The sequence below is a fragment of the Camelus bactrianus genome, chromosome 7 (genome assembly GCF_048773025.1).
Source record: "Camelus bactrianus isolate YW-2024 breed Bactrian camel chromosome 7, ASM4877302v1, whole genome shotgun sequence".
NCBI classification, from domain to species: Eukaryota; Metazoa; Chordata; class Mammalia; order Artiodactyla; family Camelidae; genus Camelus; species Camelus bactrianus.
This window is the reverse complement of record NC_133545.1, coordinates 16,787,090-16,811,920: the sequence shown is the minus strand read 5'-3', so window position 1 is coordinate 16,811,920 and position 24,831 is coordinate 16,787,090. Positions and strand designations below refer to the sequence as shown.

Sequence of the window (24,831 nt, the reverse complement as noted above, 5' to 3'; positions counted from 1 at the left end):
ATAATTGTTCCCCTGGGCACAAGAGCCTGCTTCAGATATTTAAAGAACTAAATCAATTATTTTCAAACCTCAAAAGATAATTGGACAAAGGGTATATGATTGGGTAATTTACAGAAGAAGAAATTAAAATGGCCAGAAAATATGTTGAAAAGTATTAAACCTTCACTATCACTGTAAGTCAAAACAGATTAGACTTTTTTGGGTACCAAAATGGCAAAGATGGAAAACAAATTAATGGCTGTTCTTGGTGAGGTGAAGAGTAAATGAACTTTCTGTATCGTGGAGACAGCACTTTTCTGGGGACAGTTTCACAGTATCTGTCAAAGCCTTACAATGTTGCATATTTTTAACCTAGAAATTCTAATCCAAGAATTAGCATGAGGAAGTAATTTAAGTACAAGGATGTTCGTATTACTGTCTTATAATAAAATCTGAAAATAATCTAGCCATCAAATGGGATTTCAAAAATGAGTTATGGGAAGAAAGTTTTGATACAGCTCTATGTTGCCATTGTAATCATGTTGTAGAAGAATGCATAGAGAAAGAAAATGTTTGTTACTTATTAAGAAGAAAGCAGGTTAAGGAGGTGTGGCTAGTGTGTGGTTCCAGTTGTGAGCTCTGAGTGGTTAGATTATGGATAATTTTAATTTTCTCATTTATGCCTTTTAGTGTTTTGTAAATTTTCTACAATGAACCTGTGTTTATTCAGAAAAAGTTATATAGAACTAAAGTCCCACACATAAAAAGCTGTCCTATGAAAGCAGCAACCTCATGTTCTGTTTCTTTTTTGGCATAATGAGGACTTTCTAAGAGTCAGAATCATGTACACAGGAACCAGCAGGCTTTCTCCAGAACTTTGACGCTCTATGACGGGAATCTTCCAGAAAGTCTCCTTACTTTGGGTGACTAGTTGGACCGGCTGAAATACAAGGTTCCTCTTATAATCTATGATCTGTTCACTACAACTGGCTCTACTTGCTGGCCCTGAAGAACCCAGCAGGCTGTTTTATTAAATACAGAGCTTAGTGCTAGAAAATTGCACACAGCTAGTCCTTGTTAGATCAGTGGCTTTCGAACTTTCTAGTCCAAAACCCATAACTAAGAATACAGCTCACAATATCATGACCCACCTACACACAGACACATAGGAGACAAAAGTATAATGAAATACCTTTACTGTGGTGGTAAACCCTGATACTTTCTATTTTATTCAATCTTACTTTTCCAAGCTGCTCATGACCTACTAAAGTGATTTTGCAATTTAGTCTGCAGTTTGAAAAACCCGGTCCTGAGCGCTCTGGAGCTTTGCTGTGGTGCTGTTCTTAGAGGCCAGCTGTCCAGATGCTTCCCTGCTCTGGTTGCCTTCAAGTGAGGTGGGATGCGTTGGCATGATTGATGCTGAATTGTTTTCCGGGACAGTAGAAGGACCCAGGGTATTGGCAGTTATGTTCTTTGTTAGTGTTAGGGCTCCAGAAAAGATGTATCGGAAATGTTTATGCATAGTAGTAAGTTCTTATGTGAAGCAAAAAAAAAAAAAAAAATCAGTCTCAAAATAATCCTGATCTATAGTGTTTTAACCACTTAGCTGGTTGCACTTCTTCTTGCTCCATAACAGCACTGAAAATCACCTTTTTACTATAAAAGTTCCTCCAAATTCCACTTCAGATAATTGTACCATTTCTAAAGTGTCTAGCACAGTATGTGCATAAATGAATTTGATTAATTGCTTAGTTCAGTTTGAAAAACATCGTTCTAGAAATCACTTTTCTTTATTGACCAGGCATTCAGAGAAGACCGTAAGAAGAGACTGTTTCTTTGTGTTGATGATAAAGTTAGACCACCAGATCTTTGTTCTCAAAGGTGATCATGAGAAAACAGTCATGATTAGCAAAAGCTGGAGATCTCTTTTAAAAGTTTGTAACCTTAGAAATTTATGATTTAAGATAACACTAAAAGTCAAAATTATCATTGGAAATTCTGGCTCTAGCTGTGTGACCTTGGGCAAGTTACAAAATTCCCATGTATAAAATTGAGATAATTGATAGTATCTATCTCAAGATTATTGTTAGGATTAAATGAGTTCAATTTATTGAAAAACACCCAGAACAAAGTCTGACACACTGTAAGTGCTTATATGAGTGTCTGTTAGCTTTAACCTATAAACAGAAAAAAAAATTTTTTTTAAATAACATTTTATCCTTAATTGGAATAGAACAACACTGTTCAGAGTAGGTAAAATATTTGGCAAATGGCGTGGTCTTCTCTGAAAATCCTTTTTAAAAACTTTGACAACCTTAATTGAATTAAGGGGCTTAAACAGAATTAGAATAATATTGGAAAGAAATTGTAGTTCAGCAAAACAGTTCTGAGGCTGAGTTTTTTTCATGCACATTCACAGGTAGGCTTGTATCTTGGAGAATGAAGTGGGGAGACATCAGCTCTGAGGTTTTTATGAAACTGACTCATGATACACACAGAAAAGACTGTAATAACACCTGGAACATAGTACCTACTCAATAAATGTTATTTATCATTTTTGCTATTTTTTGTCATTGATAATATCAAAGACATTTATATTCTGTGTTTCAGATTGATTAAGTGGTAAATGCCAACAAGCTACCTGATTCAGGAATAAACTACCAGATAAGTGGGGATTTTGTTTTCTTTTTATGGTAGTTTGGAACAAACATTGGCTTCTACAAGCTACCAGATCTAAAGACCCTCGGTTTCCAAGGACAAAGATAGCAAAAGAAAGACAAAAGATGTCTTTGCTTGAGAAGTGACCAATGAAACAACATCTTTGAAAATGTTGTTCTTGAAGGATGAGCCCTTGAGCAAAGACCACATTTCCCGGAGGTGGGGGTATAGGGTTGGGTCAAAATCACATCAGAAATTTAGTATCAAACCTATATTGCTCAAAGGAGAGGAAACCTTTAGTGTGTGTTCAAGCTCCCTGCAGGTGTCTGTCTGATTTCCTGCCAGTCTTAGCTTCCCTTTTCTCCTCTGCCTTTCCCTGATTCTGTACACATCCAGATCTTATGCATCAAGTTTCCACTCTTGAAATCTACCTGTCTTATGTCCTGTCTCCTTCAAAGTGTCAGTTCACTTCTTCATGATAAAGTCATCCATTAAAAGAACACTCTTGAGATTCAGGGTACTATTGTTATTATGTTTTTTCTGGGACAACCTGGATAGGGTATCCCAGTATTGAACCCATTAGTTCGGCTCTACTGAAGACATTTCAAAGTATGAAGTTCAAAAGAGAGAAGCATTTATTTTGTACCTCATTCTCTGTGAGTGGAAAGACGCACTCACGTGCTTTCCTTTGTCCTGCATCTGTTCTCTGTTTAAATGCCTGATTATTCCTTTGACTGGACACTCAAGAATACAGCGCTTTACTGTTAGAATGGTTTCATAAGTGTGTTCATTTTACCATGTATATAACATGAACATTATTACTGTATTTTTTTGGACTCATATGGTAGCTTTCTACTACAAAAGCTATTTTGCTGTGGAAAATGATTATGGATATTATGTGAAATGATTATTTTTCTAGTTGCTATTATTCCTTTCTCAGAAGCACAGAGAGACAAGACTTTTAAGATTTAATTCTGTCCTGGGAAAATGGCTTCTTCCAGCACCTTCAGTTTTGTGATAGTAACTTCCTTAATGAACTGAATATTTCCCTTAATTTTCCGCTATGAATTATGTAACTATCCTATTAAAAGTAAATAAATATTTTAAATTGTGCCGATTATTGTTTTCAGCCCTTTTTATGGTTACATATTTTGGTACTGAAACTCTTTTACAGGGATTTTTATAGCTATTTATATTTTATGTATATATATTTGTATTTAATTATGGTAGGTATAAATTACTCTTGTTAGTTTAAAAAAAACCTCACTATTACCTAAATAAACGTGTTTTTTTTAAAGTCCCATTTGAGTGGGAAGGAAAAATGAATGATTCTGGCTGAGAACTATTGTCTGAAAATTAAAGCCTATTTCCAAGTTATACATTTCTAAGTGTTTGCAAAGAGAGACAGACTAGTGTTGATTGATTTTTTTTTTTGCAAGGTTTTATTTAAATGTCAAAAATGTACACTTTAAAGTTTTCAGTCTCGTGTTTTTGGACAGGAGAATGCCTTCGTTGCTTTGCTATGCAAGTAATCTTACTGCTATAGAAAAATTGGTTATGAAAATAGGGATCTTTTGCCTTTGAAAATATTCACAATCTGACTCAAATTCCAATTTTATTACCAGTTATTGAAATGGCTTTGTGCCTGTAATATCAGATCAACATCTTTTCTTTCCTCTCTTTTTTTTTTCTTTTCAGTAAAAGAACCTATTTAGTCTGTGTGATGATACGTTAGGAAATACACATACAAATGTTTTATCTTAGATTCGTGGCTTCTACTACATTTGTTATTTCGGTTGGGTTGTGTGCCTATTCTTTTAAAATGTTTTATACAAACATTATTTTAATTCACTTGACTGCTAAGAGATATAAGTCTAAATAAAAGGTCTAAGTTATTTTGAATTAATTTGAGATGTAGTTCCAGTTGTTCCAAATATTTCATTTATATTTTCCTGCCTTTGATAATGATACCAATCCATAAAATAACTTAAAAGTCTGTCATACCTCATTAGATTCATGTATGCCTCATTGTAGGTGTTTAATTTAACTAGCCTATACACGGAGGAACTTGGTAATTTTTATGGACTGGACAGTAACATATATATATATATTATATATATTTTTTTCTTTCTAATGTTGCCTCAAGTTTGACTTTAATTGAGATACTTTGAATAAGATCTCTTTAAGAAACTTTGTTGCATTATGATGTTGGTAATTATATTTTCTTTTTTTTAATTGAGAAATAGAATCTCTTATCCATTAATGTATTATAGACATTAGAAATTATATTAAGAACTATATGAACTCTTTATTATAGGAGTCCAAGTCACTGAAGTGGTGGCATTATAATGTAATTTAATAGTAATCTAAACACATTATCTTTACCCAAAATGTTTTGTTGCTGAGAAGCCATTAGGACATTAACCTGTTGAATTATAGCTGCACTGTATCGTCAGATAGAACTTGATTTGTCTCTATTGTAGTACAAATAGCATATGTCTGAGAGAGCTAGAAGAAGGAACCCTGACACAAATACTGTATTTTAAAAAAGCTTTTATATATAAAGCATCCTTTCTATGGAAATTATATAAATATACTTTCTATTTCTTTACATTTTATCTTAACTTTTTCCAAATTCATCTGGCCTTTTTTACAATGCTCTGTTCTTAGAGTTCCATCAAGAGGACAAGAGTTCCGGTTTTCCATTTGTTTGCTTGTTTGTTTTTTAATGAGCACACAGAATCCAGCCCCACCGTCTCCTTTTTTCTCCTATGCTTCAGCCTTGCTGAATTTTTTACTGTAACTCAGTTGTGTTAAGCACGCTTCTGGGTCCTTATATAAGGCCACTCTCTTTGCCTGAAATGCTTGCACCCCAGATATTTGATGCCTTCCTTCTTTATGGCTTGAGATCACTGTCCAGATGTCACTACCTTAGAGAGGTTTTTCTTTGACCATCTCAGTCTGTCTCCTTATCTGGCTTCCTGGTCCTTCAGGGAACTTACTCCTACCTGACATTATCTGACGTGTTATCTGTCTGTCTCCAACAGTAGAATGTCAAGTCCCACGGGTCAAGGACTTTTTATTTACTGCCATATCCCCAACGTCCAGAGCACTGTCTGGCAGGCACATAGCAGATACTCAACGAATATGAGTTGAATGGCTTTTCCATCACAGGGATTTAACAGAGAATGTTTCCATAACGATAACGATTGTCTCCTATCATGTCTGTGATTGTTATAAATATAGTTACTACAGCGTTCCTTTGCAGAATGCTCTATCACCTTGGGACCTTGGGTGTGGATTTGCCCATTTGTTGCGTCTTCTGAGTTTCTTCCCCTCTCTCAAGACGGGTGCTGGGTTGTGGAGCTTCCGACTTCCGTGCTGTGGTTAAATAGTTTTATTTGTCTGAAACATTTTTTACCTTGTTTTTATTGGCTCGGGATTGCCACACAATTTGGTGGGAGTTCAAGTTCAGATTCCATACCAGCAGCACGGCACAGGATTAGAAGTCTGATTTCCCACAGGTGTTCCTACCCTCACTCCAGGTGAGACTGTGCCCAGGCCAAGTCCTGAGGTCCATGGGCTGAGATTTCTGGACACTCCCTTTCCAACTTCTCCGGTCTTATACATGAAGCACACAGGGACTGGTCTCCCTTCTCAGTCCAGAAACCTTAGCCCCCAGAACACTCTGCCTCTTAGCTTCAATTCCCAACTCCTCCTACTTGGAATCTTCCCTTCACTTCTAGCACCTGGAAATTTTTCTTTCTTGGTTTCAATTTTGCTATGTATCAAAAACAAACTTCTGTAATACATTATCCTGTGTTTATTTTGTCTTGGCTGGAGATAGCTTCCCTCATCTGCTCAGTCGGCCATATTGGCTAGTGGTCCATGTGGAATTTATTCATTTTGGCATTTTTAGAGTGATACTGAAAGTGTTGATTTTCCTACATATCCAAAGGTATTTGCACCTGGGCCCCCTATACGTGTGCGGTAATAGAAACTTGGACTGTTTATATTGTAAGTGGACGTTCTAATGTTTTAAAGGAAACATTAGACGTTATTTATGAATACTATTAAATAGTGACCTCATCATCCATTCCACTCCTTTTTAGTTTCTTAGCATTGCATGTTTTATTATTGTTGTTGTTGTTGTTGTTGTTGTTGTTATAGCCTTTTAGGATAATTTTGTCAAATGGAAAGTAATTATAAAGGGAACTTTTCAGTTAAATATCTGGAAACCATTGTTTTTGCCAGGTTTTACTTCCTTTAATTCCATTCATAAGCTTACATTGATTAAACACTAAGTATACTCTCAGGACGTATCTACTAGGTGCTACAGGGTCACTTTATAATTTACAGTAATAATTATTATCATAGCCTAAGATATATTTTTAGCTATCTTATTTTCAAATTGAAATTCACAGACTTTAACTATACACTTTGCTGTGTTTGGGCAAAATCCAGATATAAAACATTTCTCTCACTTCAGAACATTGCTTTGTCCTGTTTTATGTCTTTTATTTTAAACTTGATTTTTTTTTCCCCTAGCAGATATTAAACAACCTCAGCTGAAATCTGAAAAGTCTCCTAGGAAGTTTAGAGGTTCGAGTGACTGGGAGTGCCTGAATTCTACAGACAGAAACTACTTTGTGAAATTATGGGCCAAACTTTCAGGCAAAAAAACGCCAGTGGTAAGAAGGGACAGATGGGGGGAAGTGGCACCTGAGCATTACACAGTTCAGACAAAAAGAGGGTTTGATATTTTCAGACTAGCAAGTTTTGCCAAAACTGTTCTCTGACTGGTATCGGCCGAAGACAAGTTTTCCCCCTGCCTCCTTCTACACCTCTACAAATAGACTCAGGTTCCAAAAACAGAATATTCAGTGTAGATTTTGTGAGTACCTTTCCCCCCAGCTCCTAGTCAAAACTCTGACACTCATTTCTTCTACTTAGCAGAGTTGAAAGCACTACAACAGAATTAATGCTGTAAATACGTCCATCAAGGGAAAACTTGCTTTGCTCTTGGGATATAATTTTGAGTATTCTTGTGCTGAGCCTTCAAAGCGAGTCCACTCAAAGAGCCCACGTTTCATAACCTTGCAGCACTTAAGCTAGTCCTGTAACGTATTTCTGATCCTGTTCTTTAGCTCAGAGATGTCAGGATGGCACTGAGTTCAAATTAGGTCGCATTCCTTTCCCCTCCATGATGGTTTTCCTGTGATGGTCTGGGACACAAAGGGACCTAAATCATCGCAGCTGCCACAGAAGGCACAGAACTCGCGATTTGGTTCTCACCTCCTTGGTCGTAGTTTCCTTTAAGCCTCACCTGTTCTAAGCAAATGAGCACATTATCTTCTAAAGTCACAACCGTAGGCAGTGGTCACAAGAATCAGACTGGTGACTTCAGATGAAAAGTGTAGGGCCGTGGTCTGTACAGGGATAGCTGTTCATTCTGCTCTGATTAACTCCTAAGAATGGGGTGTTTGAGGTGCAAGAAGACATGAAAGTCAGCTTAAGTAAGAGGTAGTTCCATTATTAAAAAATACAGTGAGTGGCTTCACAGTACGTCGTGAGCAGGGAGGACGTGCAGATCTCACAGTAACCGGACATAGGATCGGAGAGCGCGGTGCTGAGGCTTCTCTGCCTCCCAGGTTCCTCTTGCCTCTGCCTCTGTTTTTCGTATGTTCTGTTGTTGTTCTCTCTCTCTCTCTCTCCCGCCCGGCCTCCTCCACTCACTCGGCTTCCCTCCCACATAATTTGAACTCATTCGCGTGCGTGCCAGCCTTGACCCTCCATGACCCCTTGGCTCTGTACCCACAATTCCTGGCCACTTCTCTCTGTCTCTGTAATTCATATTGAGGAAGGCAAAGCAATCTAGTTGGCCCAGCAGGACTTTTCAGGCCATCCCACATGGATCAAATTAGACTGCTCTTCCGGTCACCCGTGGCAGGTCGAAAGGCAGGGCCACGTGGTACAGACTGTGGCTTCTTAGAAGCAGCAGAGGGTGGTGCCCTCTAAATAAACGTCGATAAATAATAAAAATTTGCAAAATGAGACTGGAGTGCAGAAAATGTCCTATTTATTTATCCAAAATGAATTAAATCTGCACTTGTTCCCATCTACTAGGACCTGTGGGAAATCAAATATCAGTCATGAGGAGTGGGGGCCACTCCCATTCTTTGGATTAAGTTCAAGAATCCTGAGGTTTTCACCATCCTGGAAAGTTAGGGAAGGGCCCCTGGTTTCAGACCATCATGGTTACCATGGAGATTCTCCTTGTCTGAAACCCTGAGTTCCATTCTGAGCCAGTGGCTCCTTTTCCTCCATATCCTCTCCCACTAGTACCTTTGCCTAGAGCTGACCCCTGAGAGCTTGCCATACCCTAGGTGCTCCATCTCCCTGAGAAACCCATCGGCCTCTGTCCTCCCAGTCCTGGAAACCCAGCCCTTTTCAGCTCAGCCCACCACTTTCTCTCTGTACTTGCTATCCCGTCCTCCTCGGATGATGTGGCTTTATGCTTCTTAGAGCTTAGACTTTCAAATACCAGTTCTTTTTCCATCTTCCAGGACATGGACTATCCAGGTTATTAACTCCAGAACTCACATCCTTGGCCACCTTTATTCTTTAATGATAAGTCTGTGTCCTGATGACCAGAACTGGCTCACGTCCCTGTTAGGCTGTCCTGCCACACAACCTCAGACACACGAATGAGAAATCCACACTTTTAATTTGTAACTTCTGCCAGTTAGTGGGTTTTCATGATATGTTTAAACATGACCAACCTGAATAGACTCAGTACCCAGGAACATGAACAGAGGAACAGAGATCACGCGCGCGCACACACACACACACACACACACACACACACACACACACACACACACACACACAGTGTTCTCAGCTATAATTCATCTCCAACATCTCAGTATAACATTAACGAGCAGTATGGAGGACCTGGAGGGGAAGGTATGCTAAAAAGGCAATGTGAGAGTAGAAGCAGCCACCTTGGTGGTGGGTGGAGAGCAGGTGGACAGACCAACTGCTGTCCAACAGTCTCATGAACTTTAACATGCCCAGTGTCACTCCTTACCTGCAGTCCTCCCTGAGAAAGCATTCAGCCCCCATAATCCAGGGCATCTAGAGCCTAGTCTGGAAACCTACTGTGTCCTGTGTTAGAGGGTTGGCAGTTACCGATTTGTGATGGCAGCAATGCTCGAATCTCTTGCAACCTGAGGTTCTGGTACCTTCACCTGCCAGTCCTGGTGGAGATATAATGCAACAGAGTGGTTTCACAGAAAAGCAAATCAAATCCCATAAGAACCAACAGATTCACTCATCAAAAATCAGTGCAAAGATAATGCTAAATTGCTGCTGTCATATATATGGAGTGAATTTGCCTAAGATTATTTTTAGTGCCTCATTTTCTTATAAAGATTATGAATTCAATGCTATTTTGAAATTGTAAGTATTTATCAAATTTTAGGGTATTTCATAAGTTGTTAACCTCTTAACAGCTGTTATAATGCTGCAAATGAGCAACAGCTCTTTTGAGATCATCACAACAGAAGCTTTAATGAGATGTTATGGTGCTGTTGGAGACCAGAAGTAGCCTTTATACAGCATTTATAACTTGGAAAGGGCTTCATGTAAGTTGTCTTGTGTACCTGTCATTGCAGCCCTTAGGAGATATGATTTTTCCTCATTTTACTTTCCCAACATAAATTCCCATGTGTTTTTGGAACTCTTTGGTGGATTGAAAAAAGGAATTGCAACTTCCTCTGTAGAAAACCTGTATCGTGAATTGTCAAAGAAAAAAAGTAGAAATGTTTGTGCTTTCTTGGTGTCTTAACTGTAGATTTAATGTCTTTATATTTACCTTTATAAACTGTCAAGAGAGCCATTTGAGAGTGATGGACTAGGCAGAAATTCCCACCGTCAGTGCTTTTTTGGTTCTGTTTCTCTGAAGCACCCTTTCTGCTCCTGTTGAGGACGGCATCTTCCCATCTGCTCAGAACTAGCTCGCTCTCACTGCGGATGTGCGACCTTTCAGTCTAACCCCTCTGTTCTAAAATTCCATTCTTTCCTTGTGCGTGGTTTGTAACTACGTGCATGTCAGGGTATGATTATAAAATAATAGGTTTGGTTTTGTGTCTTATGGAAACTGGTCCTATTCCCGGGTAGTCACATATGCACGTGTCTTCACTAGATGGGTGAGTGTGTATTTATGTGTGCGTTAGTGTGTATTTTCAGTCTAGGCTTGCCTCTATCCACATTTAACAATTGACTCCTTGACCCAAGAGGAGATTCAGTAACTCTGAGTTCATGTGACAGTCTTGCCGCCTACTGGGTGATCTTACGAAAGTCACTTATCTGCTATGAGATGTCATTTTCTCTTCTGTAAAGTAGCGCTAGTAACAGTACCTTACGATGGTATTGGATCAAATGCATATGGAATTTCTTTATATATCATGGACCACAAAATGAATGTTTTATTATTTTTGAGATAATGTTTGACAGTGAGGGGAGAAAGGGTTCAGGCTCTCAGCTATTGTATGCCTTAAATGTAGACAACATTATATGTCAACTATATTACCAATAAAAAAGAAATGACTGGTATAAATTTGGTAGCAGGTAACAAGTACATTTGTCAAGGCTGTTAGATACAATGTCAATATACAAAAATAAATTACATTTTAATAGCAATAATCTGAAATATATTTTTAAAACTTTATATTTTGAGTAGCGTTCCAAACTATCAAATATTAAGAATAAATCTAATGAAAGATGTATAGTATCTCTACATGGAAAAGTGCTAAACATATTATTTAGAAAAAATAAAGATCTAAATAAGTAAAAGGGTAGACCACATTCATAGTTCCAAGACTCAGTATTGTACAAGTATCAACTCTCCCCAAATAGATCTATAGATTCAGTGCAATCCAGTCAAACTCTCATAAAATTTTTTGTGGGGATTTATAAGTAGGTTTTAATATTTATATGGAAATGCTGAAATTGGCACAAAAATAGGCTAATAGACTGAATAAGAGGCCAGAAACGTGCCCATGTACATATGGAAAGTTAATTTATGAAAAGAGTGTCACTGCTGAGCAGTATGAAAATGATGGTATTTTGCATCAATTCCGTAGAAATATGGAAAAATTTAAATTTAACCCTGATCTCACACCATACACAAAAGTTACCTTATGGTAGATTGTATAAATGTGAAAGACAAAGCAATGATACTTTTAGAAGACAATGTATGAGGTTTTGATGACTTCGGGGTGGGGATAGATTTCTTAAATGTAGTTAAAAAGTATTAAACTACAAAGGAAAAATTTCAAACATTGAGGAGCATTCAAATTAAGAACTTCTATTAATCAAAAAGCAGCATTAAAGAGAAAAAAACCACACAGAGGGAGAAGATATTTGCATTAAGTATAACTGACAAAGTACTGTGTCCAGAATTTATAAAGAACCCCTATAAATTTTTAAGGAAAAAATAGGTAATCCATAGAAAAATCCCAAAAGATAATGTCTAGATGACCAATAATCATGCGAAGAGACATTCAACCTCGTATTCAGGAAAAATGCAAATTATAACCACAGTGAGATACCATCATGGATAAACTAGAACTGTTAAAGTCGTGACCTGACTCTCAAGATGTGGAGCAATGGAAATTCTTATAAGGCAATTGGTGGGAGGTTCAGTGTGTACACTGTAGATAATAGTTGAACATTATCTGCTGAAGTTGAGCAGACATATGCATTCCATGACTCAGCAGTGGTAATCCTGGGTATAAACCCACCAAAAATGGGTAGCCATGCACACCAACAGGTATGTACAAGAGTGCTTATAGTAAGCACTGTACATAGTTTCCAAAACTGGAAACTCAAATGCCCATCAGCAGTGGATGGGCCAAGCACGATTTTGAATATTCCTATAATAAAATATATACAGTGATAAAAAGTGAACAAAACACCACATGGATATATCTCTCAAACATACTGTTGAACCAAAGAATTTGTGACTCAAAAGAATACAGGCTATATGATACTCGTAAAATACAATTAAAAACCAGGCAACACTAAGCCATAATGTTTAGGGATGCAAGTTAAGATAATAAAAGTATAAAGAAAAAGTGGTTGCCATAAAAATCAGTGGGGTACTTATCTCTGGAGGGGGAAGAAGATGGTAATTGTTGAAAAGGGTCCTAAGGGACTTGGGGGATGCTGGCAATTGTGGGATTTAGCAGGGTATTTGGTGTAGTGGAATGAGTGTCATCAGCTGGACAAGCCTCAGTGAGTTACTTAGCAACTCCAGGATTGGGCAGGATTTCCTAGAGCTTGAAAGATCAAGGGAACTCTATAAGGTGATGCTGAAACCAAAACCAGACAAAAGTCCAACTAGATGATCAATCTGAAGAATCTGAAAATAGTGAGAAATTCAGATCACGGTGATAGACCAGATCAGGGTGGGAAATTTAACAGCCAAGACTTAGCTTCCTGTCTCATGGGTGCAAATCTGAGAAAAGTAAAATAATGAGTTAAGGGAAGTGCAGCCATGTGTGGAAGGAGTAGTGCCCATGGTCTGTGTGGCAGTTCATTGGAGGATGAGTTCACTACGGCTTCGTTAGTTTAGCAAGCCTAGGAAGGGTCTTTGCTCTCAGACACCCTCTCCAACCCCATATGCAAAAGGCTCCCTTCCCTTCCCTTCCCTTCCCTTCCCTTCCCTTCCCTTCCCTTCCCTTCCCTTCCCTTCCCTTCCCTTCCCTTCCCTTCCCTTCCCTTCCCTTCCCTTCCCTTCCCTTCCCTTCCCATCTCCTTCTCCTTCTCCTTCTCCTTCCCCTTCCCCTTCCCCTTCCCCTTCCCCTTCTCCTTCCCCTTCCCTTCTTCTCACTCATTCATCTGTCTACCCGTCCTAAATTTGCTGAATTCCTACCATGTATATAGGATCTGGATTTACTTTTCAGTGTAGACCAAGTATTTTCTGACCAGACCCTGTTCTAGACTGAACAAGGTGGGCCTGGCCCCTGCCCTTATGGAACGTATAGTCTATGGAACCCTCTGCTCTCCTCTCCTCGGTAGGGTGAAGTCAGTGTATCTCTAGCCCTTCTACTACTGCCTTCTTTCTTTGGGTAGGAAATGGGCTAATGGAGATGGAGATCCTCAGTATTACTGGCAGCTGGTTTTTTCCCTCATCTCTAAGGTCTCTGGGGATTTGCTCTAGGGCCCTACTGATTTGTCTTTGTTTGGAAGAGATATCCAAGAATGGTAGTCTTTGCTCTTCAAGTCTGTATAGTATCTGCTAACATTGCTTTTCTTGCTTGTTTCTCCAATAGTTTATCAATACAAAAGGCTTTCTATGAATATAACCATGATTTAATATGAATTAAAATAGTCAGTTTCTTCATTTCCTCATCCCTTGTTTATATAATCCTTTGTTGCTTTATCTTTTTCTCTCTTTATAGCCTAAATGGTATTCTTTTCCAAATGACTCCCAAAGCACATTAATTTGAACATATCTAAAAGATTCTTGGAGAACTATAAATATAATTTTAATCACCCTTACTTCTTAAACACTGACAATTTTCTTTTTTAGGTTTGAGTTTTAAAAAATGCACTGCTCTTTTCTTACTGCTGCAAAAAGTATATAATAAACACTATCTAGTGATAGGTTTTTATTTGTACAACCCTCACACATACCAGTGATTACAAAAATGTAATTCCGCATGTTTTACTTGTCAGATATCACTGTGCTTCCTTCCATTTCCCTTGCCGGAGGCAACCCCATTTCGCATGATTGGCTCCCTGGAAAACACACACGAAGGTTATGATGGCTTAGTGAAGATTTTTCGCTCTGGAATTGCTGTGACTAGGTTTTTGCCTTCTAGGGGAAGCTTGATTTTCAGAACTTCAGTTGTATCTGTTTGTCCAGCCTGGAGGAAGGCTACACGGGCTTTTAGCATGACCCAAGTAGTCTTTGATAGCCATCTTGCTGGTTGGTATAACAATGTATTCTGTGTTCTTTTGTTCATTACCTGTCCTAGACCTGGAATCAGTCTTTTCTCTCTGACCTCCTTAGGGGAGACCCTTACTCCTGAGGCAGTCCAAGTTACTAAAAGTCAATTCTCCAGGACAAAAAAAATTGCTGAATGACCAATTCATTCAAAGCCAATTTAACAAATGGATGCATGTGGCAAAGAAGGCCAGTACAATCCTGTAAATCCTATAAAGTACCCAAAGAAATGAAGTCTGGTGAGAAACTGGACTTGTGTTAACAAAATACTGAGCCCTACATCTACTAAGCACAGTTTCCTTTCAACACTGTGAGGCAGGTCAGCTCAGCGAGCTTGTCTAAAGTTACACAGCTTAGAAGTGTCTATGTTGACTCCAAAGGACAAGTGCTTTCTTCTACTCTGTGTTTTTCAGGGCATGGTGTACAGTACCACATTTATTACCTAGAATAATACTATAAAGGGATGGTTATAAAAATAGAACTACCATATGACCTAGCAATTCCACTCCTGGGTATATATCTGAGAAAAATAAAAGCACTAATTCAAAAGGGTACATGCACCCCAATGTTTATAACAGGATTATTTACATTTGCCAAGATATGGAAGCAACCTAAATGTCCATCAACAGATGAATGGATAAAGATGTGGTTTATATATATAATGAATAACTAAAAAATCAGCCATAAAAAAGAATGAAATAATGCCATTTACAACAACATGCATTGACTTGGAGAGCATTTTGCTAAGTAAAATAAGTCAGACAGAGAAAGACAAAAACTGTATGATATCACTTGTATGTGGAACCTAACAAACACAAGAGACTAGTGAATAAATCAAAAAGGAAGCAGACTCACAGATATAGAGAACAAACTAGTGGTTACCAGTTGGGAGAGCCAAGCAGGGTAGGGGGAAGCATAGGGGAAAAAAGTTATTTTGGGATTATGTGAAGTCAGGTGTGTGAAACTTTTGAAAATTATAAAGCAATATAGAAGTTGGCTCTTGTGTCCTTTTAACGTGACCCATGTAATCTTTGATAGCCATCTTGCTAGTTGATATAACAATGTATTCTATGCTGTTTTTTCATTACCTATCCTAGTCCTGTAATCAGTCTTTTCCCCTAGAAGTCTTGGTTTCTTTAAATGGGAGATGGTAGTACAAGAATACAACATGGTTGCTAGAAATGCTTATTGCTATTGGAGTGGCCATTGCTTCTAGGCCTTTTCTGTGGCTAGAGAAAATATTTCATGAATTCAAGTTAATATTTCCAATTCAGATTCAAGACTTCAGGATTTTTACTTTACTTTTTCCTCTGTTACATATTTTCTTCCACACTGAAAATCCCGCTTCTCAAAGACATGGGAGATGATAGCATCCCAGTTTCTCACTGTATTTCTCATTTTTTTACCACATTACACACAGAAGATTCTCAGAATAACAATACTAAATACTACCAGCACCTATTGTAAAAACTGAAAATAGTTTATTAAAAAGTTTTTTGCAAATGTTTTCTCCCATTATTAATGATTATATTGTAGCTGTGTTATCAGAGCTTATTGTCATATACTCTCTCCCTTTTAACTCTCATTTTGTCTTAGTTTTCAAATATGTTCATACGTAATACTCATCATTAGACCTTAGGTCAGTATCTGTCTAGTTGTTTTATTGCCTAAGCTTACTCTCTGCTAGATACAGAAAGCGCTATGCGGAAAATATTTCCTGCATTCTTGCCTGTTGGTAACAGTCTGTTATACTTTACACTTGAATTGTAGTTTTTATCACCTATCCTGTCTATTTGTTTTGGTTTACTTTATCAAGAGCTCTTAATGTTGATATGTTGGATCTTCTTTGTCTATCTTAAATGTTTGTCACCTCTTAAATCATTTTACCTCTTTCTTGACTTCTTTTTGAGTTACATTTTTTCATTTATATATTTTCTATTTCTCTTATTATTATTTGTTGTGTATATTCACTCTTGTATTCCTTCTGTTTTAGTTTTCACTTCCTGAGTGAGTTTTTTCTTAAATTTTAATTCTTTCCTGAGTTCTGTCACCTCTTTTGTGAGTTTGTAAAATTGTAATTTATTCCTTAATGTTTTGTGTCATTTTCTTAGTGTCTTTTAGTTTATTTTGAAATAGTAGGTTATGGATTTTATCTGTTTTCCTTTCATTGTGTATAGAAGTATTATTCTACCCCTTTTCCTCTTACTTCTTATAATAACTTTGTATGGGATTTGACTAGAAAATTTCTCATTTTTATGTGAAGTTTGTTTTCTCAAACTTTTAGAAGGAAGATGGTTTTTCAAATAGTGTTAAATGCATGGCAGTTTCCTTCCTGAGATGTCCTGGTTCTGTTGCCTTACCCCCAGGAATTTTTAGTCCTTACTTCCTTTTTTTTTTTTTTTAATGTAGAACCTTCTCTTAGAAGGGAGCCCTGTAGTGGATTAGTTTCAAGAATTCATTGTTGATTCAGCTCCTTCAGAACTTACCATGGACCCCTTGTTCTTAGCCACTATGAGAATGGGAACAGCCCCTCCTAGGTTTCAGCTGTGGTTCCCGGATTGTCCTGCTTTGCTTTCCAGTGACTACTTCTGAGCTATTTTGAGCTTCTCCTGTTCTCAGGTCTTTGAGTCGCCCTGTTGCTTCCTTCGGCTTCCTCTTACGTGGACACTGATCCATGCAGGTATTGTGGCTGTTATCACCTGTGTTGGGGGGGTTGAGGAGAGCTTGTCACCTGGCTTACCTGGCTTTCTTGTAAATGCTTTCATATGTTTCTATTTTGCAATTTAGTTGCTATATCTATTTTTATGTGGAAATTCTGGAAAGCCCAAAAACTGTGCTTCCACTACCCCTGTCATCTTCCCAGTCACAATATAATTTAAATCAAGGATCAAGATAGGAAAAAAATAAGGATGGTATATAGTAAAATCATGATAGAAAATGTATATACTAGTATAAAGTAATGAGGAAAAACAATAACAAATCAACATGAGAGTAAGACAGCAGATTTGGCTGATGTATAGTCATTTTATGGTAACATGAAACAATTTAGATGTATTTATGGAGTTATTTAAACATAGTTTTTAAATGATGAAATTTAAGTAGAGTTTGGTTATTCCTTTCTTGTACCATTATAAATCCCCTCCCTCCCACCAGCAGATACTTCCTTCTCATTATGCTTACACCGAACTGCAGAGCTAATGGTCAGGGGAACCATAAAGTGATCTTGGCAATCACGTATCCACCTGAGAGGCTGTGTTCAGTGAGTCCCCTTGTCAGCCCTCAGGTCATTTGTCTGATGAACAGTTTCAAAAACTTGACCTAGAGTTTCTCAACAGCATGTGTATGTATAATACAGCCTGTCTTTCCTCCCCGTCTTTTTAGATGTCTTTTGGCACCAGGTTATAAACCCTTTGGATGCAGAGACTTTTTTTTTTTTAATATCTTTGTATCTCCATCATCAAATACTTACCAAGTATTTAGTGATGGTGATGGGATGTTGGTGAAATACCCAAGAAAGACCTCCCAATCTGTCCTGTTTCAGGATCATACCTAACATGGTTGGATATAGCCAACCAGTTAGTTACTATATATGTGCTGAGATCTGGTAAAACTCCTTGGGAGATCATCTCATTAGAAAGACTTTTAAAATGTAACTAAAACTTGTCATAGTATTATTTAGATGTCAAATGAAGTTTACATACTAAATTGCAGTCTTCATAAAAATATTTTTCATTTTATTAATAAATTGTTCTTTCTTTCCACTGAACAAATATTGATTCTATTTTAGGCCCATTTCTTTTCCCCTTTTCCTTTCCACACATTTGGCAATCTGTAGCAAGAAGAGAATGACTGTAGCTGTTTTAATCATCTGACATTTTTGAACATCAATGTAATTTTAGATCCTATTTCTTGCCTAGGAAAGAGAATCTGTGGTGAGACAGTATGAGGTAGCCCGGCAGGCTCTAATGGGAAAGACACCGCCTCGTCATACACTTCTATTTCAAAGGTAGCGATTTCTCACATTTATTTATACCTGGGCATATTTAGATCGATTTTCTAGTATCCAGATATACTAAATGAATCCTAAATCATCAACATAAACAGGGACCTTTGTGCTAAAATGGACCCAGTGATTCAGTAATAAACCTAGTTCTAGAAGTTGTATTTCCCTTTCATTTATATGTATTTTTAAAGGCACAATATGCTAATAGTTATTAGAAACTGATGATTTTTTTGCAGTCTTTGAAGCCTGCAAAGAATGATATTTCTGGTGGTGTTTGAATATCAGCATTGGCCTTCACCAAGGCTTTGATGACTGAAGGTTAATTATATCCTGTTCAATAGCCTGTTCTTGTCCCTCATGAATCTCAAAACAATAGTGATTGATGATTTGCGGGATCATTTGTTTAATGTCTTCTTTCCGTATTAAACTTTAAATTCCATGAGGATGGAGACCATTGTATCTTTATTAATCCATGAATTCTTAGTCCTTAATGTGAAATGTTTCTCTTTGTCCCTGATGCATAGTAAAGGCTTCCTAGATATTAGTGGCTGTAATAATTATTGTACTATTAATTATTACATGTGAAAAGGCACATTTAGGCTTTAAGATGTACTCAAAATGAACAGCCAAGATGTTTATGAAATGTTCGCATTTTATTTTCTCATTAATGTTATAGGCTTCAGTGTTCTGAATTCTCTTTTCTGTGTGACCTTTTGGAAAATATGAGCAATAAAGTCAAGTCCCCGTTTTCAGAAAGTTACTAAGAGCACTGACAAGACCTTAATGATAGTGTTTTAAAGAGCTTTTTAACATGCAGTGCTTCAAGGAAATGGAATAAAAAAGCCATTTAAAAATTCTTTTCAATTTTACTCCCCTTTATTGTCTGTCATTTTAAGCTATCTGTTCAAAATCTTTAACCAATATAAATAAAATTCAACTTTGTCTTGTCTGTCATGTATCAAAAAAAGTGTGATTAATTTCCCCCATATTGGTAAGCCATCTTTGGATAGTGTGATTCAAAAGACAGGCTGTGTGGAATATACAAAGTTCCACTGAGGGGTCGGGAAGGTGGTAGCAGGAGATAGGCGGTGTCCCCTAGAGCAGCTAAAGCTGGAGCCTGTGTGACCTCTGAGCAGCACAGTGGCCGTGCCTTTTAAAACACTGTGGACAGAGACACTAAGCCATTTTAAATGTGTGCTCCAAATGGGTCATACTAGGGCAGAATGATACTTTGAATTTGCATGCATTTATATGCAGTCGGGCGACTTTGCACATAGCTCCTCTATTTAGCAAGTCTAGGGTGAACAGCAGTAGGATTTATTCTCTAAAAATAGTTAATGATTCTCTCAAGTCACTCTGGGGAAACAGGCAAGCATAGATGAAAAAAGGGTATTTTATACTAAAGTTCGGTTGAAAGTACAATATGAGAATTTTTAGAAATATTTTATTTTGGTATTATTTTAAAGCCATAAACATAAACAAAATTGGAAAACATCTATTTCAATTTTTATAGCAGTTGATCTATTGCTGGACTTCATGTAACAAATGGATGAGGGTTTACAATAGAATACATACTAATCAGTAGGAAAATAATTTGCCTCTATTAATTTCTTAATGGATAAGGAATATTCCCCAAAATACAAATTTGCTTAATCTACAAATTAGAATGCAGTAATGCCAGACTCTAAGACAGGCTCTGACATGAACGTTTATAAGTGCATATGTTACATTATGCCAAATAGATTTTATTGGCACTTGCATTTACTTGGGATGTAAAAGTCAGTATTTAGATATTACATATGTATTTGCTTTGTACCGTTATAAAATTCTTTGGATTTTTTTTTTTTAATTTCTAATTTCAGGGGTCTAGTACCAGCACCCACCATCTGTAGTCTACATTATTTTGCAGCTTTAGAACTAAAGAAAAGTTTTGAGCTTTGTGAAGATTATTTTAAACCTCCCTTTGGACCTCCTGAAAAGAGGTGAGTTGAGTTTTGTTGGATAGAATCGGTATTTTCTTCTGGTTAGTTAAGAGAAGGCACTCCTCCCTAAGCTTCAGAGAAGTCCTAAAACTGGGAAGCAAGGACCCATCTCCCACCATGGAATTTGAACAGAGTGGATCCTGGCCCTCTAGGTTAACCTGGCCCCAACCTAGGTTAACTGGAACCTAGGAAGCTTCTCTCTGAATCTTGAGAGAGTGACACAACCAATGGTGCAGGGCAGTTAAGAGATCATTCAAGTGGTAGAAGAGTCAAGAATCCATTGTGGAGTGCAAGCAGCGATGTCTACCAGTCTTTCCCTGCATCGCAACTTGGGTGGGTTCTTGGCATGTACCAACCTTACTGTGTTCCTGCCCAGTTTTAAAACATGGTTCTCTAGTTTTCTATTAAGTGTATAAACTACCCAGTAGCTTTTCAGTAACTCCCTTTTGGATATTTAAATTAGCCAGACACAGTTGGCATCTGTAATTTGCAATCAACATCTTTGATTAGTACAATGCTATATTTCAGAATGCTTCCCAGCTGATGCCCAATTTACAAAAAGCCATTTCCTTGGTTCCAATACTTAACATGCCGAAGTGTGATTCAAAACCTGAATCTGTGTAAGCTGAGAACCTCGTATAGACCACAGCAGAACCCCCGCCACTGATTTGAGAGCTTGGCGTTTGTGGGCGTGCCACTACATTCTGTTTCTGCTTCAGCTGTGCCTGCCACTACCGCTGACTTTCTGTAGGTCTTGATCCCAAACTTCCCAAGCAAAGATCTGGCTGGTTGGGTCAATCACCATCTAGTACGGGTATCACTCTTGGGGAGAGCTCTTGTAGTTAACAGGCTGGTCTATAGATTGGTTGCCCTTAGGTCAAGTACCAACCCTTTATCCAGTCATCTGTGTCCAGAGCAGTGACAGAGAGGCAGGTAAAAAACTCTTCAAAAGGGGTCTGTGGGTTTGGTCTCTCTGAATGCGTGGCAACGTAATAGACAAGAGATGTGATTGGAAGGAAGCACACTAAAATATTAGCAGTGGGTATCCTCTAGAATTTTTTTATTCTTTATCTTTTTTCTGTAACTTCTAAGTCATCTGCATGGAATATGTATGTTTTATTTTTATATCCTTAAAAAAAGCTATTAAAAATCCATGAGAATTTGATGAAATATTCAATAAATGGGAAACACTGGTGCTCTAGATACAATTAAGTTTCTCATGTCACTCTATAGGTTAAAACAAATTTTAGATAAATTGTTGGAGTTAAATGCAAATTAATGCTTATAATATAAATGACGTGCTATAAGTCAGATGCAAATGTATATCCAGCATAATGCAGGTTTAAAAATATTCATGTGTATGTATAGAAAAGAAAACACTAAAAAGAAACACACCAAAATATTATCAATTATTATCTTCTGGTGATGGGATTATGGGCAATTTTAATTTTCTTTGTTCTTTTCCATATTTTCAACAATGAGCATTTTATAATTTTTGAAGTATTAATATAATTTTAAAATGTTATTTTAAAAGTCTGCCACAGCAAAGGGATATTTTATGAAGGTGATGTGTCATAATGAATAGGACAATTTAAAAAATGAACAATGCCTTCCTTTATTTCTGAGTTTTATTGTAACACTTCAGGTTTACTGTCATAAATTTGATGATGGAAAATAACAGGCCCTTCTAAATGGTCCACCTGAGTCTGTCCACCTCACCAGATACTAGAGACTCCAGATTATAGTCAGTTAATTAACTTTCTGTGACAATGTTGAAACTGTAGATCTCTGAGGATTTACTGATGCTCTGAACTTTGAGTAGAGTTAGGTAGCATGATGGGAGAGAGGATGTCTTAGTTTGGGTTGCTATAACAAATTACTGTAGGCTGAGTGGCTTAACCAATAGACAGTTATTTCTCACAGTTCTGTCTGGAGGCTGAGAAGTCTGAGATCACGGGGCCAGCGTGGGCAGGTCCTGGTGAGGCTCCTCTTCCTGGTTTGCGGATGGCTGTCCTCTTGCTGTGTCCTCACATGGTGGAAAACAGCAAGAGGAAGCAAGCTGTCCCTTGCCTTTTCTTGTAAGGGCACTAATCCCTTTCACGAGGGCTTCACCTCCTGACCTAATTACCTACCTAAGGTCTCACCCGCTTCTGTTACCACACTGAGGGTTAGGATTTCAACATACACATTTGGGCAGGGGTGGGGAGAGACACAAACATTCAGTCCATAGGAGAAGAAAAAAAAATAATAAAAATGCTTAATAGGCTGCGATGGGTTTATATATCATCTGTTCCCACAGGGGAAAGAGTGGGTCAGATCTGTCGCTCAGGTCTGCCCACTTCCCATGTGGTAACACATGTGTGTTTCAACCCCACCACTTCTTGACTTCTGACTTTTGAAGCATTTTCATTTACTACTTCCTATGATACAGAGGAAAAGCAATTGTTGAAAGGCAGAACTTGCTCTCTGATCCCTTTTTTGGTGTGTGTTTTAAATGAAGAGGTATTCTTTTCCGAAAATAAGACCAAAACGAATATGTTTTGGGTTGAATTGTGTCTCCCTCACCACATGTATATGTTGGAGTCCCAACCCCAGAACCTCAGTATGTGACCTTATTGGGGAGTCCGGTCATTGCAGATGAATTTAGTTAAGATGAGGTTGTCCTGGGGAAGGGTGAACCTCTATTCAGATATAATTGGTGTTTACATAAAAAAGGGAAATTTGGAAATAGGCACACACAGGGGGAGAGCTTGGGGTGATACAAAAGCCGAGGAATACCAAAGATGGCCAGTAAACCTTCAAAGCTAGTGGAGAGGCCTGGAGCAGATACTCCCTCACAGCCCTCAGAAGGAACCCACCCTGCTGACATACTGATCTTGGGCTTTTAGACTCCAGAACCATGAGACAGTGACTTTCAACCACTCAGTCCACAGTACTTGGTTATGGCAACCCTAGCAAACAAATACAATAGGTATCAACAATCCAGTGACATTTTTCATGCCATTTTCTTTCTAATTCCCTTCAACATGCTCTATATCACTTTAGAGATCTGGCTGTGAAATCTATGGGTTATTATTATTATTTTGTACTAAAATGAAGAACATCTTTATGCTTCTATAGTTTGGAATGAAAGATCTAGCCCATAAAAGGTAAGTGCGTCTAAGGCTGTATTCAGGGGAAAAGACTCTGTCTAGTTATACTTCTAGAGAGAAGATCCCAAGCACTGGTTAATAGTGACACTTTCCACTGCAAAGGGTAGAGGAAGAGTTGTTAGTGACTGGGAAATCCAGATATTGGCAGTATTGGTCTCAGGGTATATACTTCTTTAGGAAGTGCTTCTTGGAAAAGCTCACTTACCTTATGTGGGAGCAAGAGATTAGGAAACAAGATCTTCTAGGAGCATGGATGTTCTACCCAAAGGGGCTAGCATTCTATGAGGGGTTTCCAAAAGCTGTTGTCTATCAACAAGAAGACTCCAGAACTCTGCCCAGACTAGTAAAAAAGACTCTTGCCTTCAAGAAAGCCATTAGACTTCTCTAGTTGATAACAAGTAGCCAAAACTTCTAAGCAGAACCCATAGGCACAGGAAGATTACTCCATTCTGGACAATCTCTTCCTGGGAATTTTGGTGCCATCCAGCCCTGGCTGTAGTTGATGGGAAGCTTAGATCCAGCCAGAGGACAGTGACCATGCTCAGCAGTATGGGAGCTTTCCAGGAGAGCTGGTTCTGGATTCCAGACTCAAACTACCACCCAAGGGCTGCAGCCTCTGCTTGGCATTCAAACACATTGGAAGTGTCCCCTTAGTATGCCTAGACCACCCACTATATTTCATCCTGGGTCAAGGACAGGCCCAGGCAGCTAACTGGACTGTGTTTCCAGTGATAGAGCCATGACCTCCTGGGGACACCCCATCAAGACTTGCTTCTACCCTTTCCATCTCTGTTACAGTCATAACATCGTCCTGGTAGATATGGACTCATTTAGATATCCTCATATAGATGACAGGCTTCATCTTCATCTGCCAGATATGAGCTTAAGTTGAGCTTGATCCTAGAAACGTACTTCTGTGCTGAGATAGGAATCATTACATAGAAAGTACAGAGAAGAAAGCGTAATCACAGCCAACTACTAGGCTCTGTAGTAAACAATTATGTATTGATTTTCAACATTGTTAATCAACCCTTGGCTAAA

At 38.0% G+C, this 24,831-nt stretch overlaps 1 protein-coding gene across 17 annotated transcripts in view; it reads left to right on the top strand.

Moving 5' to 3' along the window:
* The window catches only part of LRGUK (leucine rich repeats and guanylate kinase domain containing), a 133,579-nt gene that overhangs the window by 95,902 nt on the left and 12,846 nt on the right, over positions 1-24,831 (top strand). For 10 of the 17 annotated variants that reach the window (XM_074367031.1, XM_074367026.1, XM_074367030.1 and 7 more), the window contains one exon: positions 1,266-7,320. Coding sequence is in view for 4 of the 17 variants with exons in the window: in XM_074367033.1 (XP_074223134.1) it covers positions 7,186-7,328; positions 18,571-18,659; positions 20,519-20,638 (352 nt within the window). In the remaining 13 variants the exon portion in view is untranslated. Of the gene's footprint in view, positions 1-1,265; positions 7,329-10,151; positions 13,347-18,570; positions 18,660-20,518; positions 20,639-24,831 lie in introns of those variants that run through there. The other 7 variants (XM_074367033.1, XM_010947517.3, XM_074367034.1 and 4 more) reach the window with 7 other exon arrangements.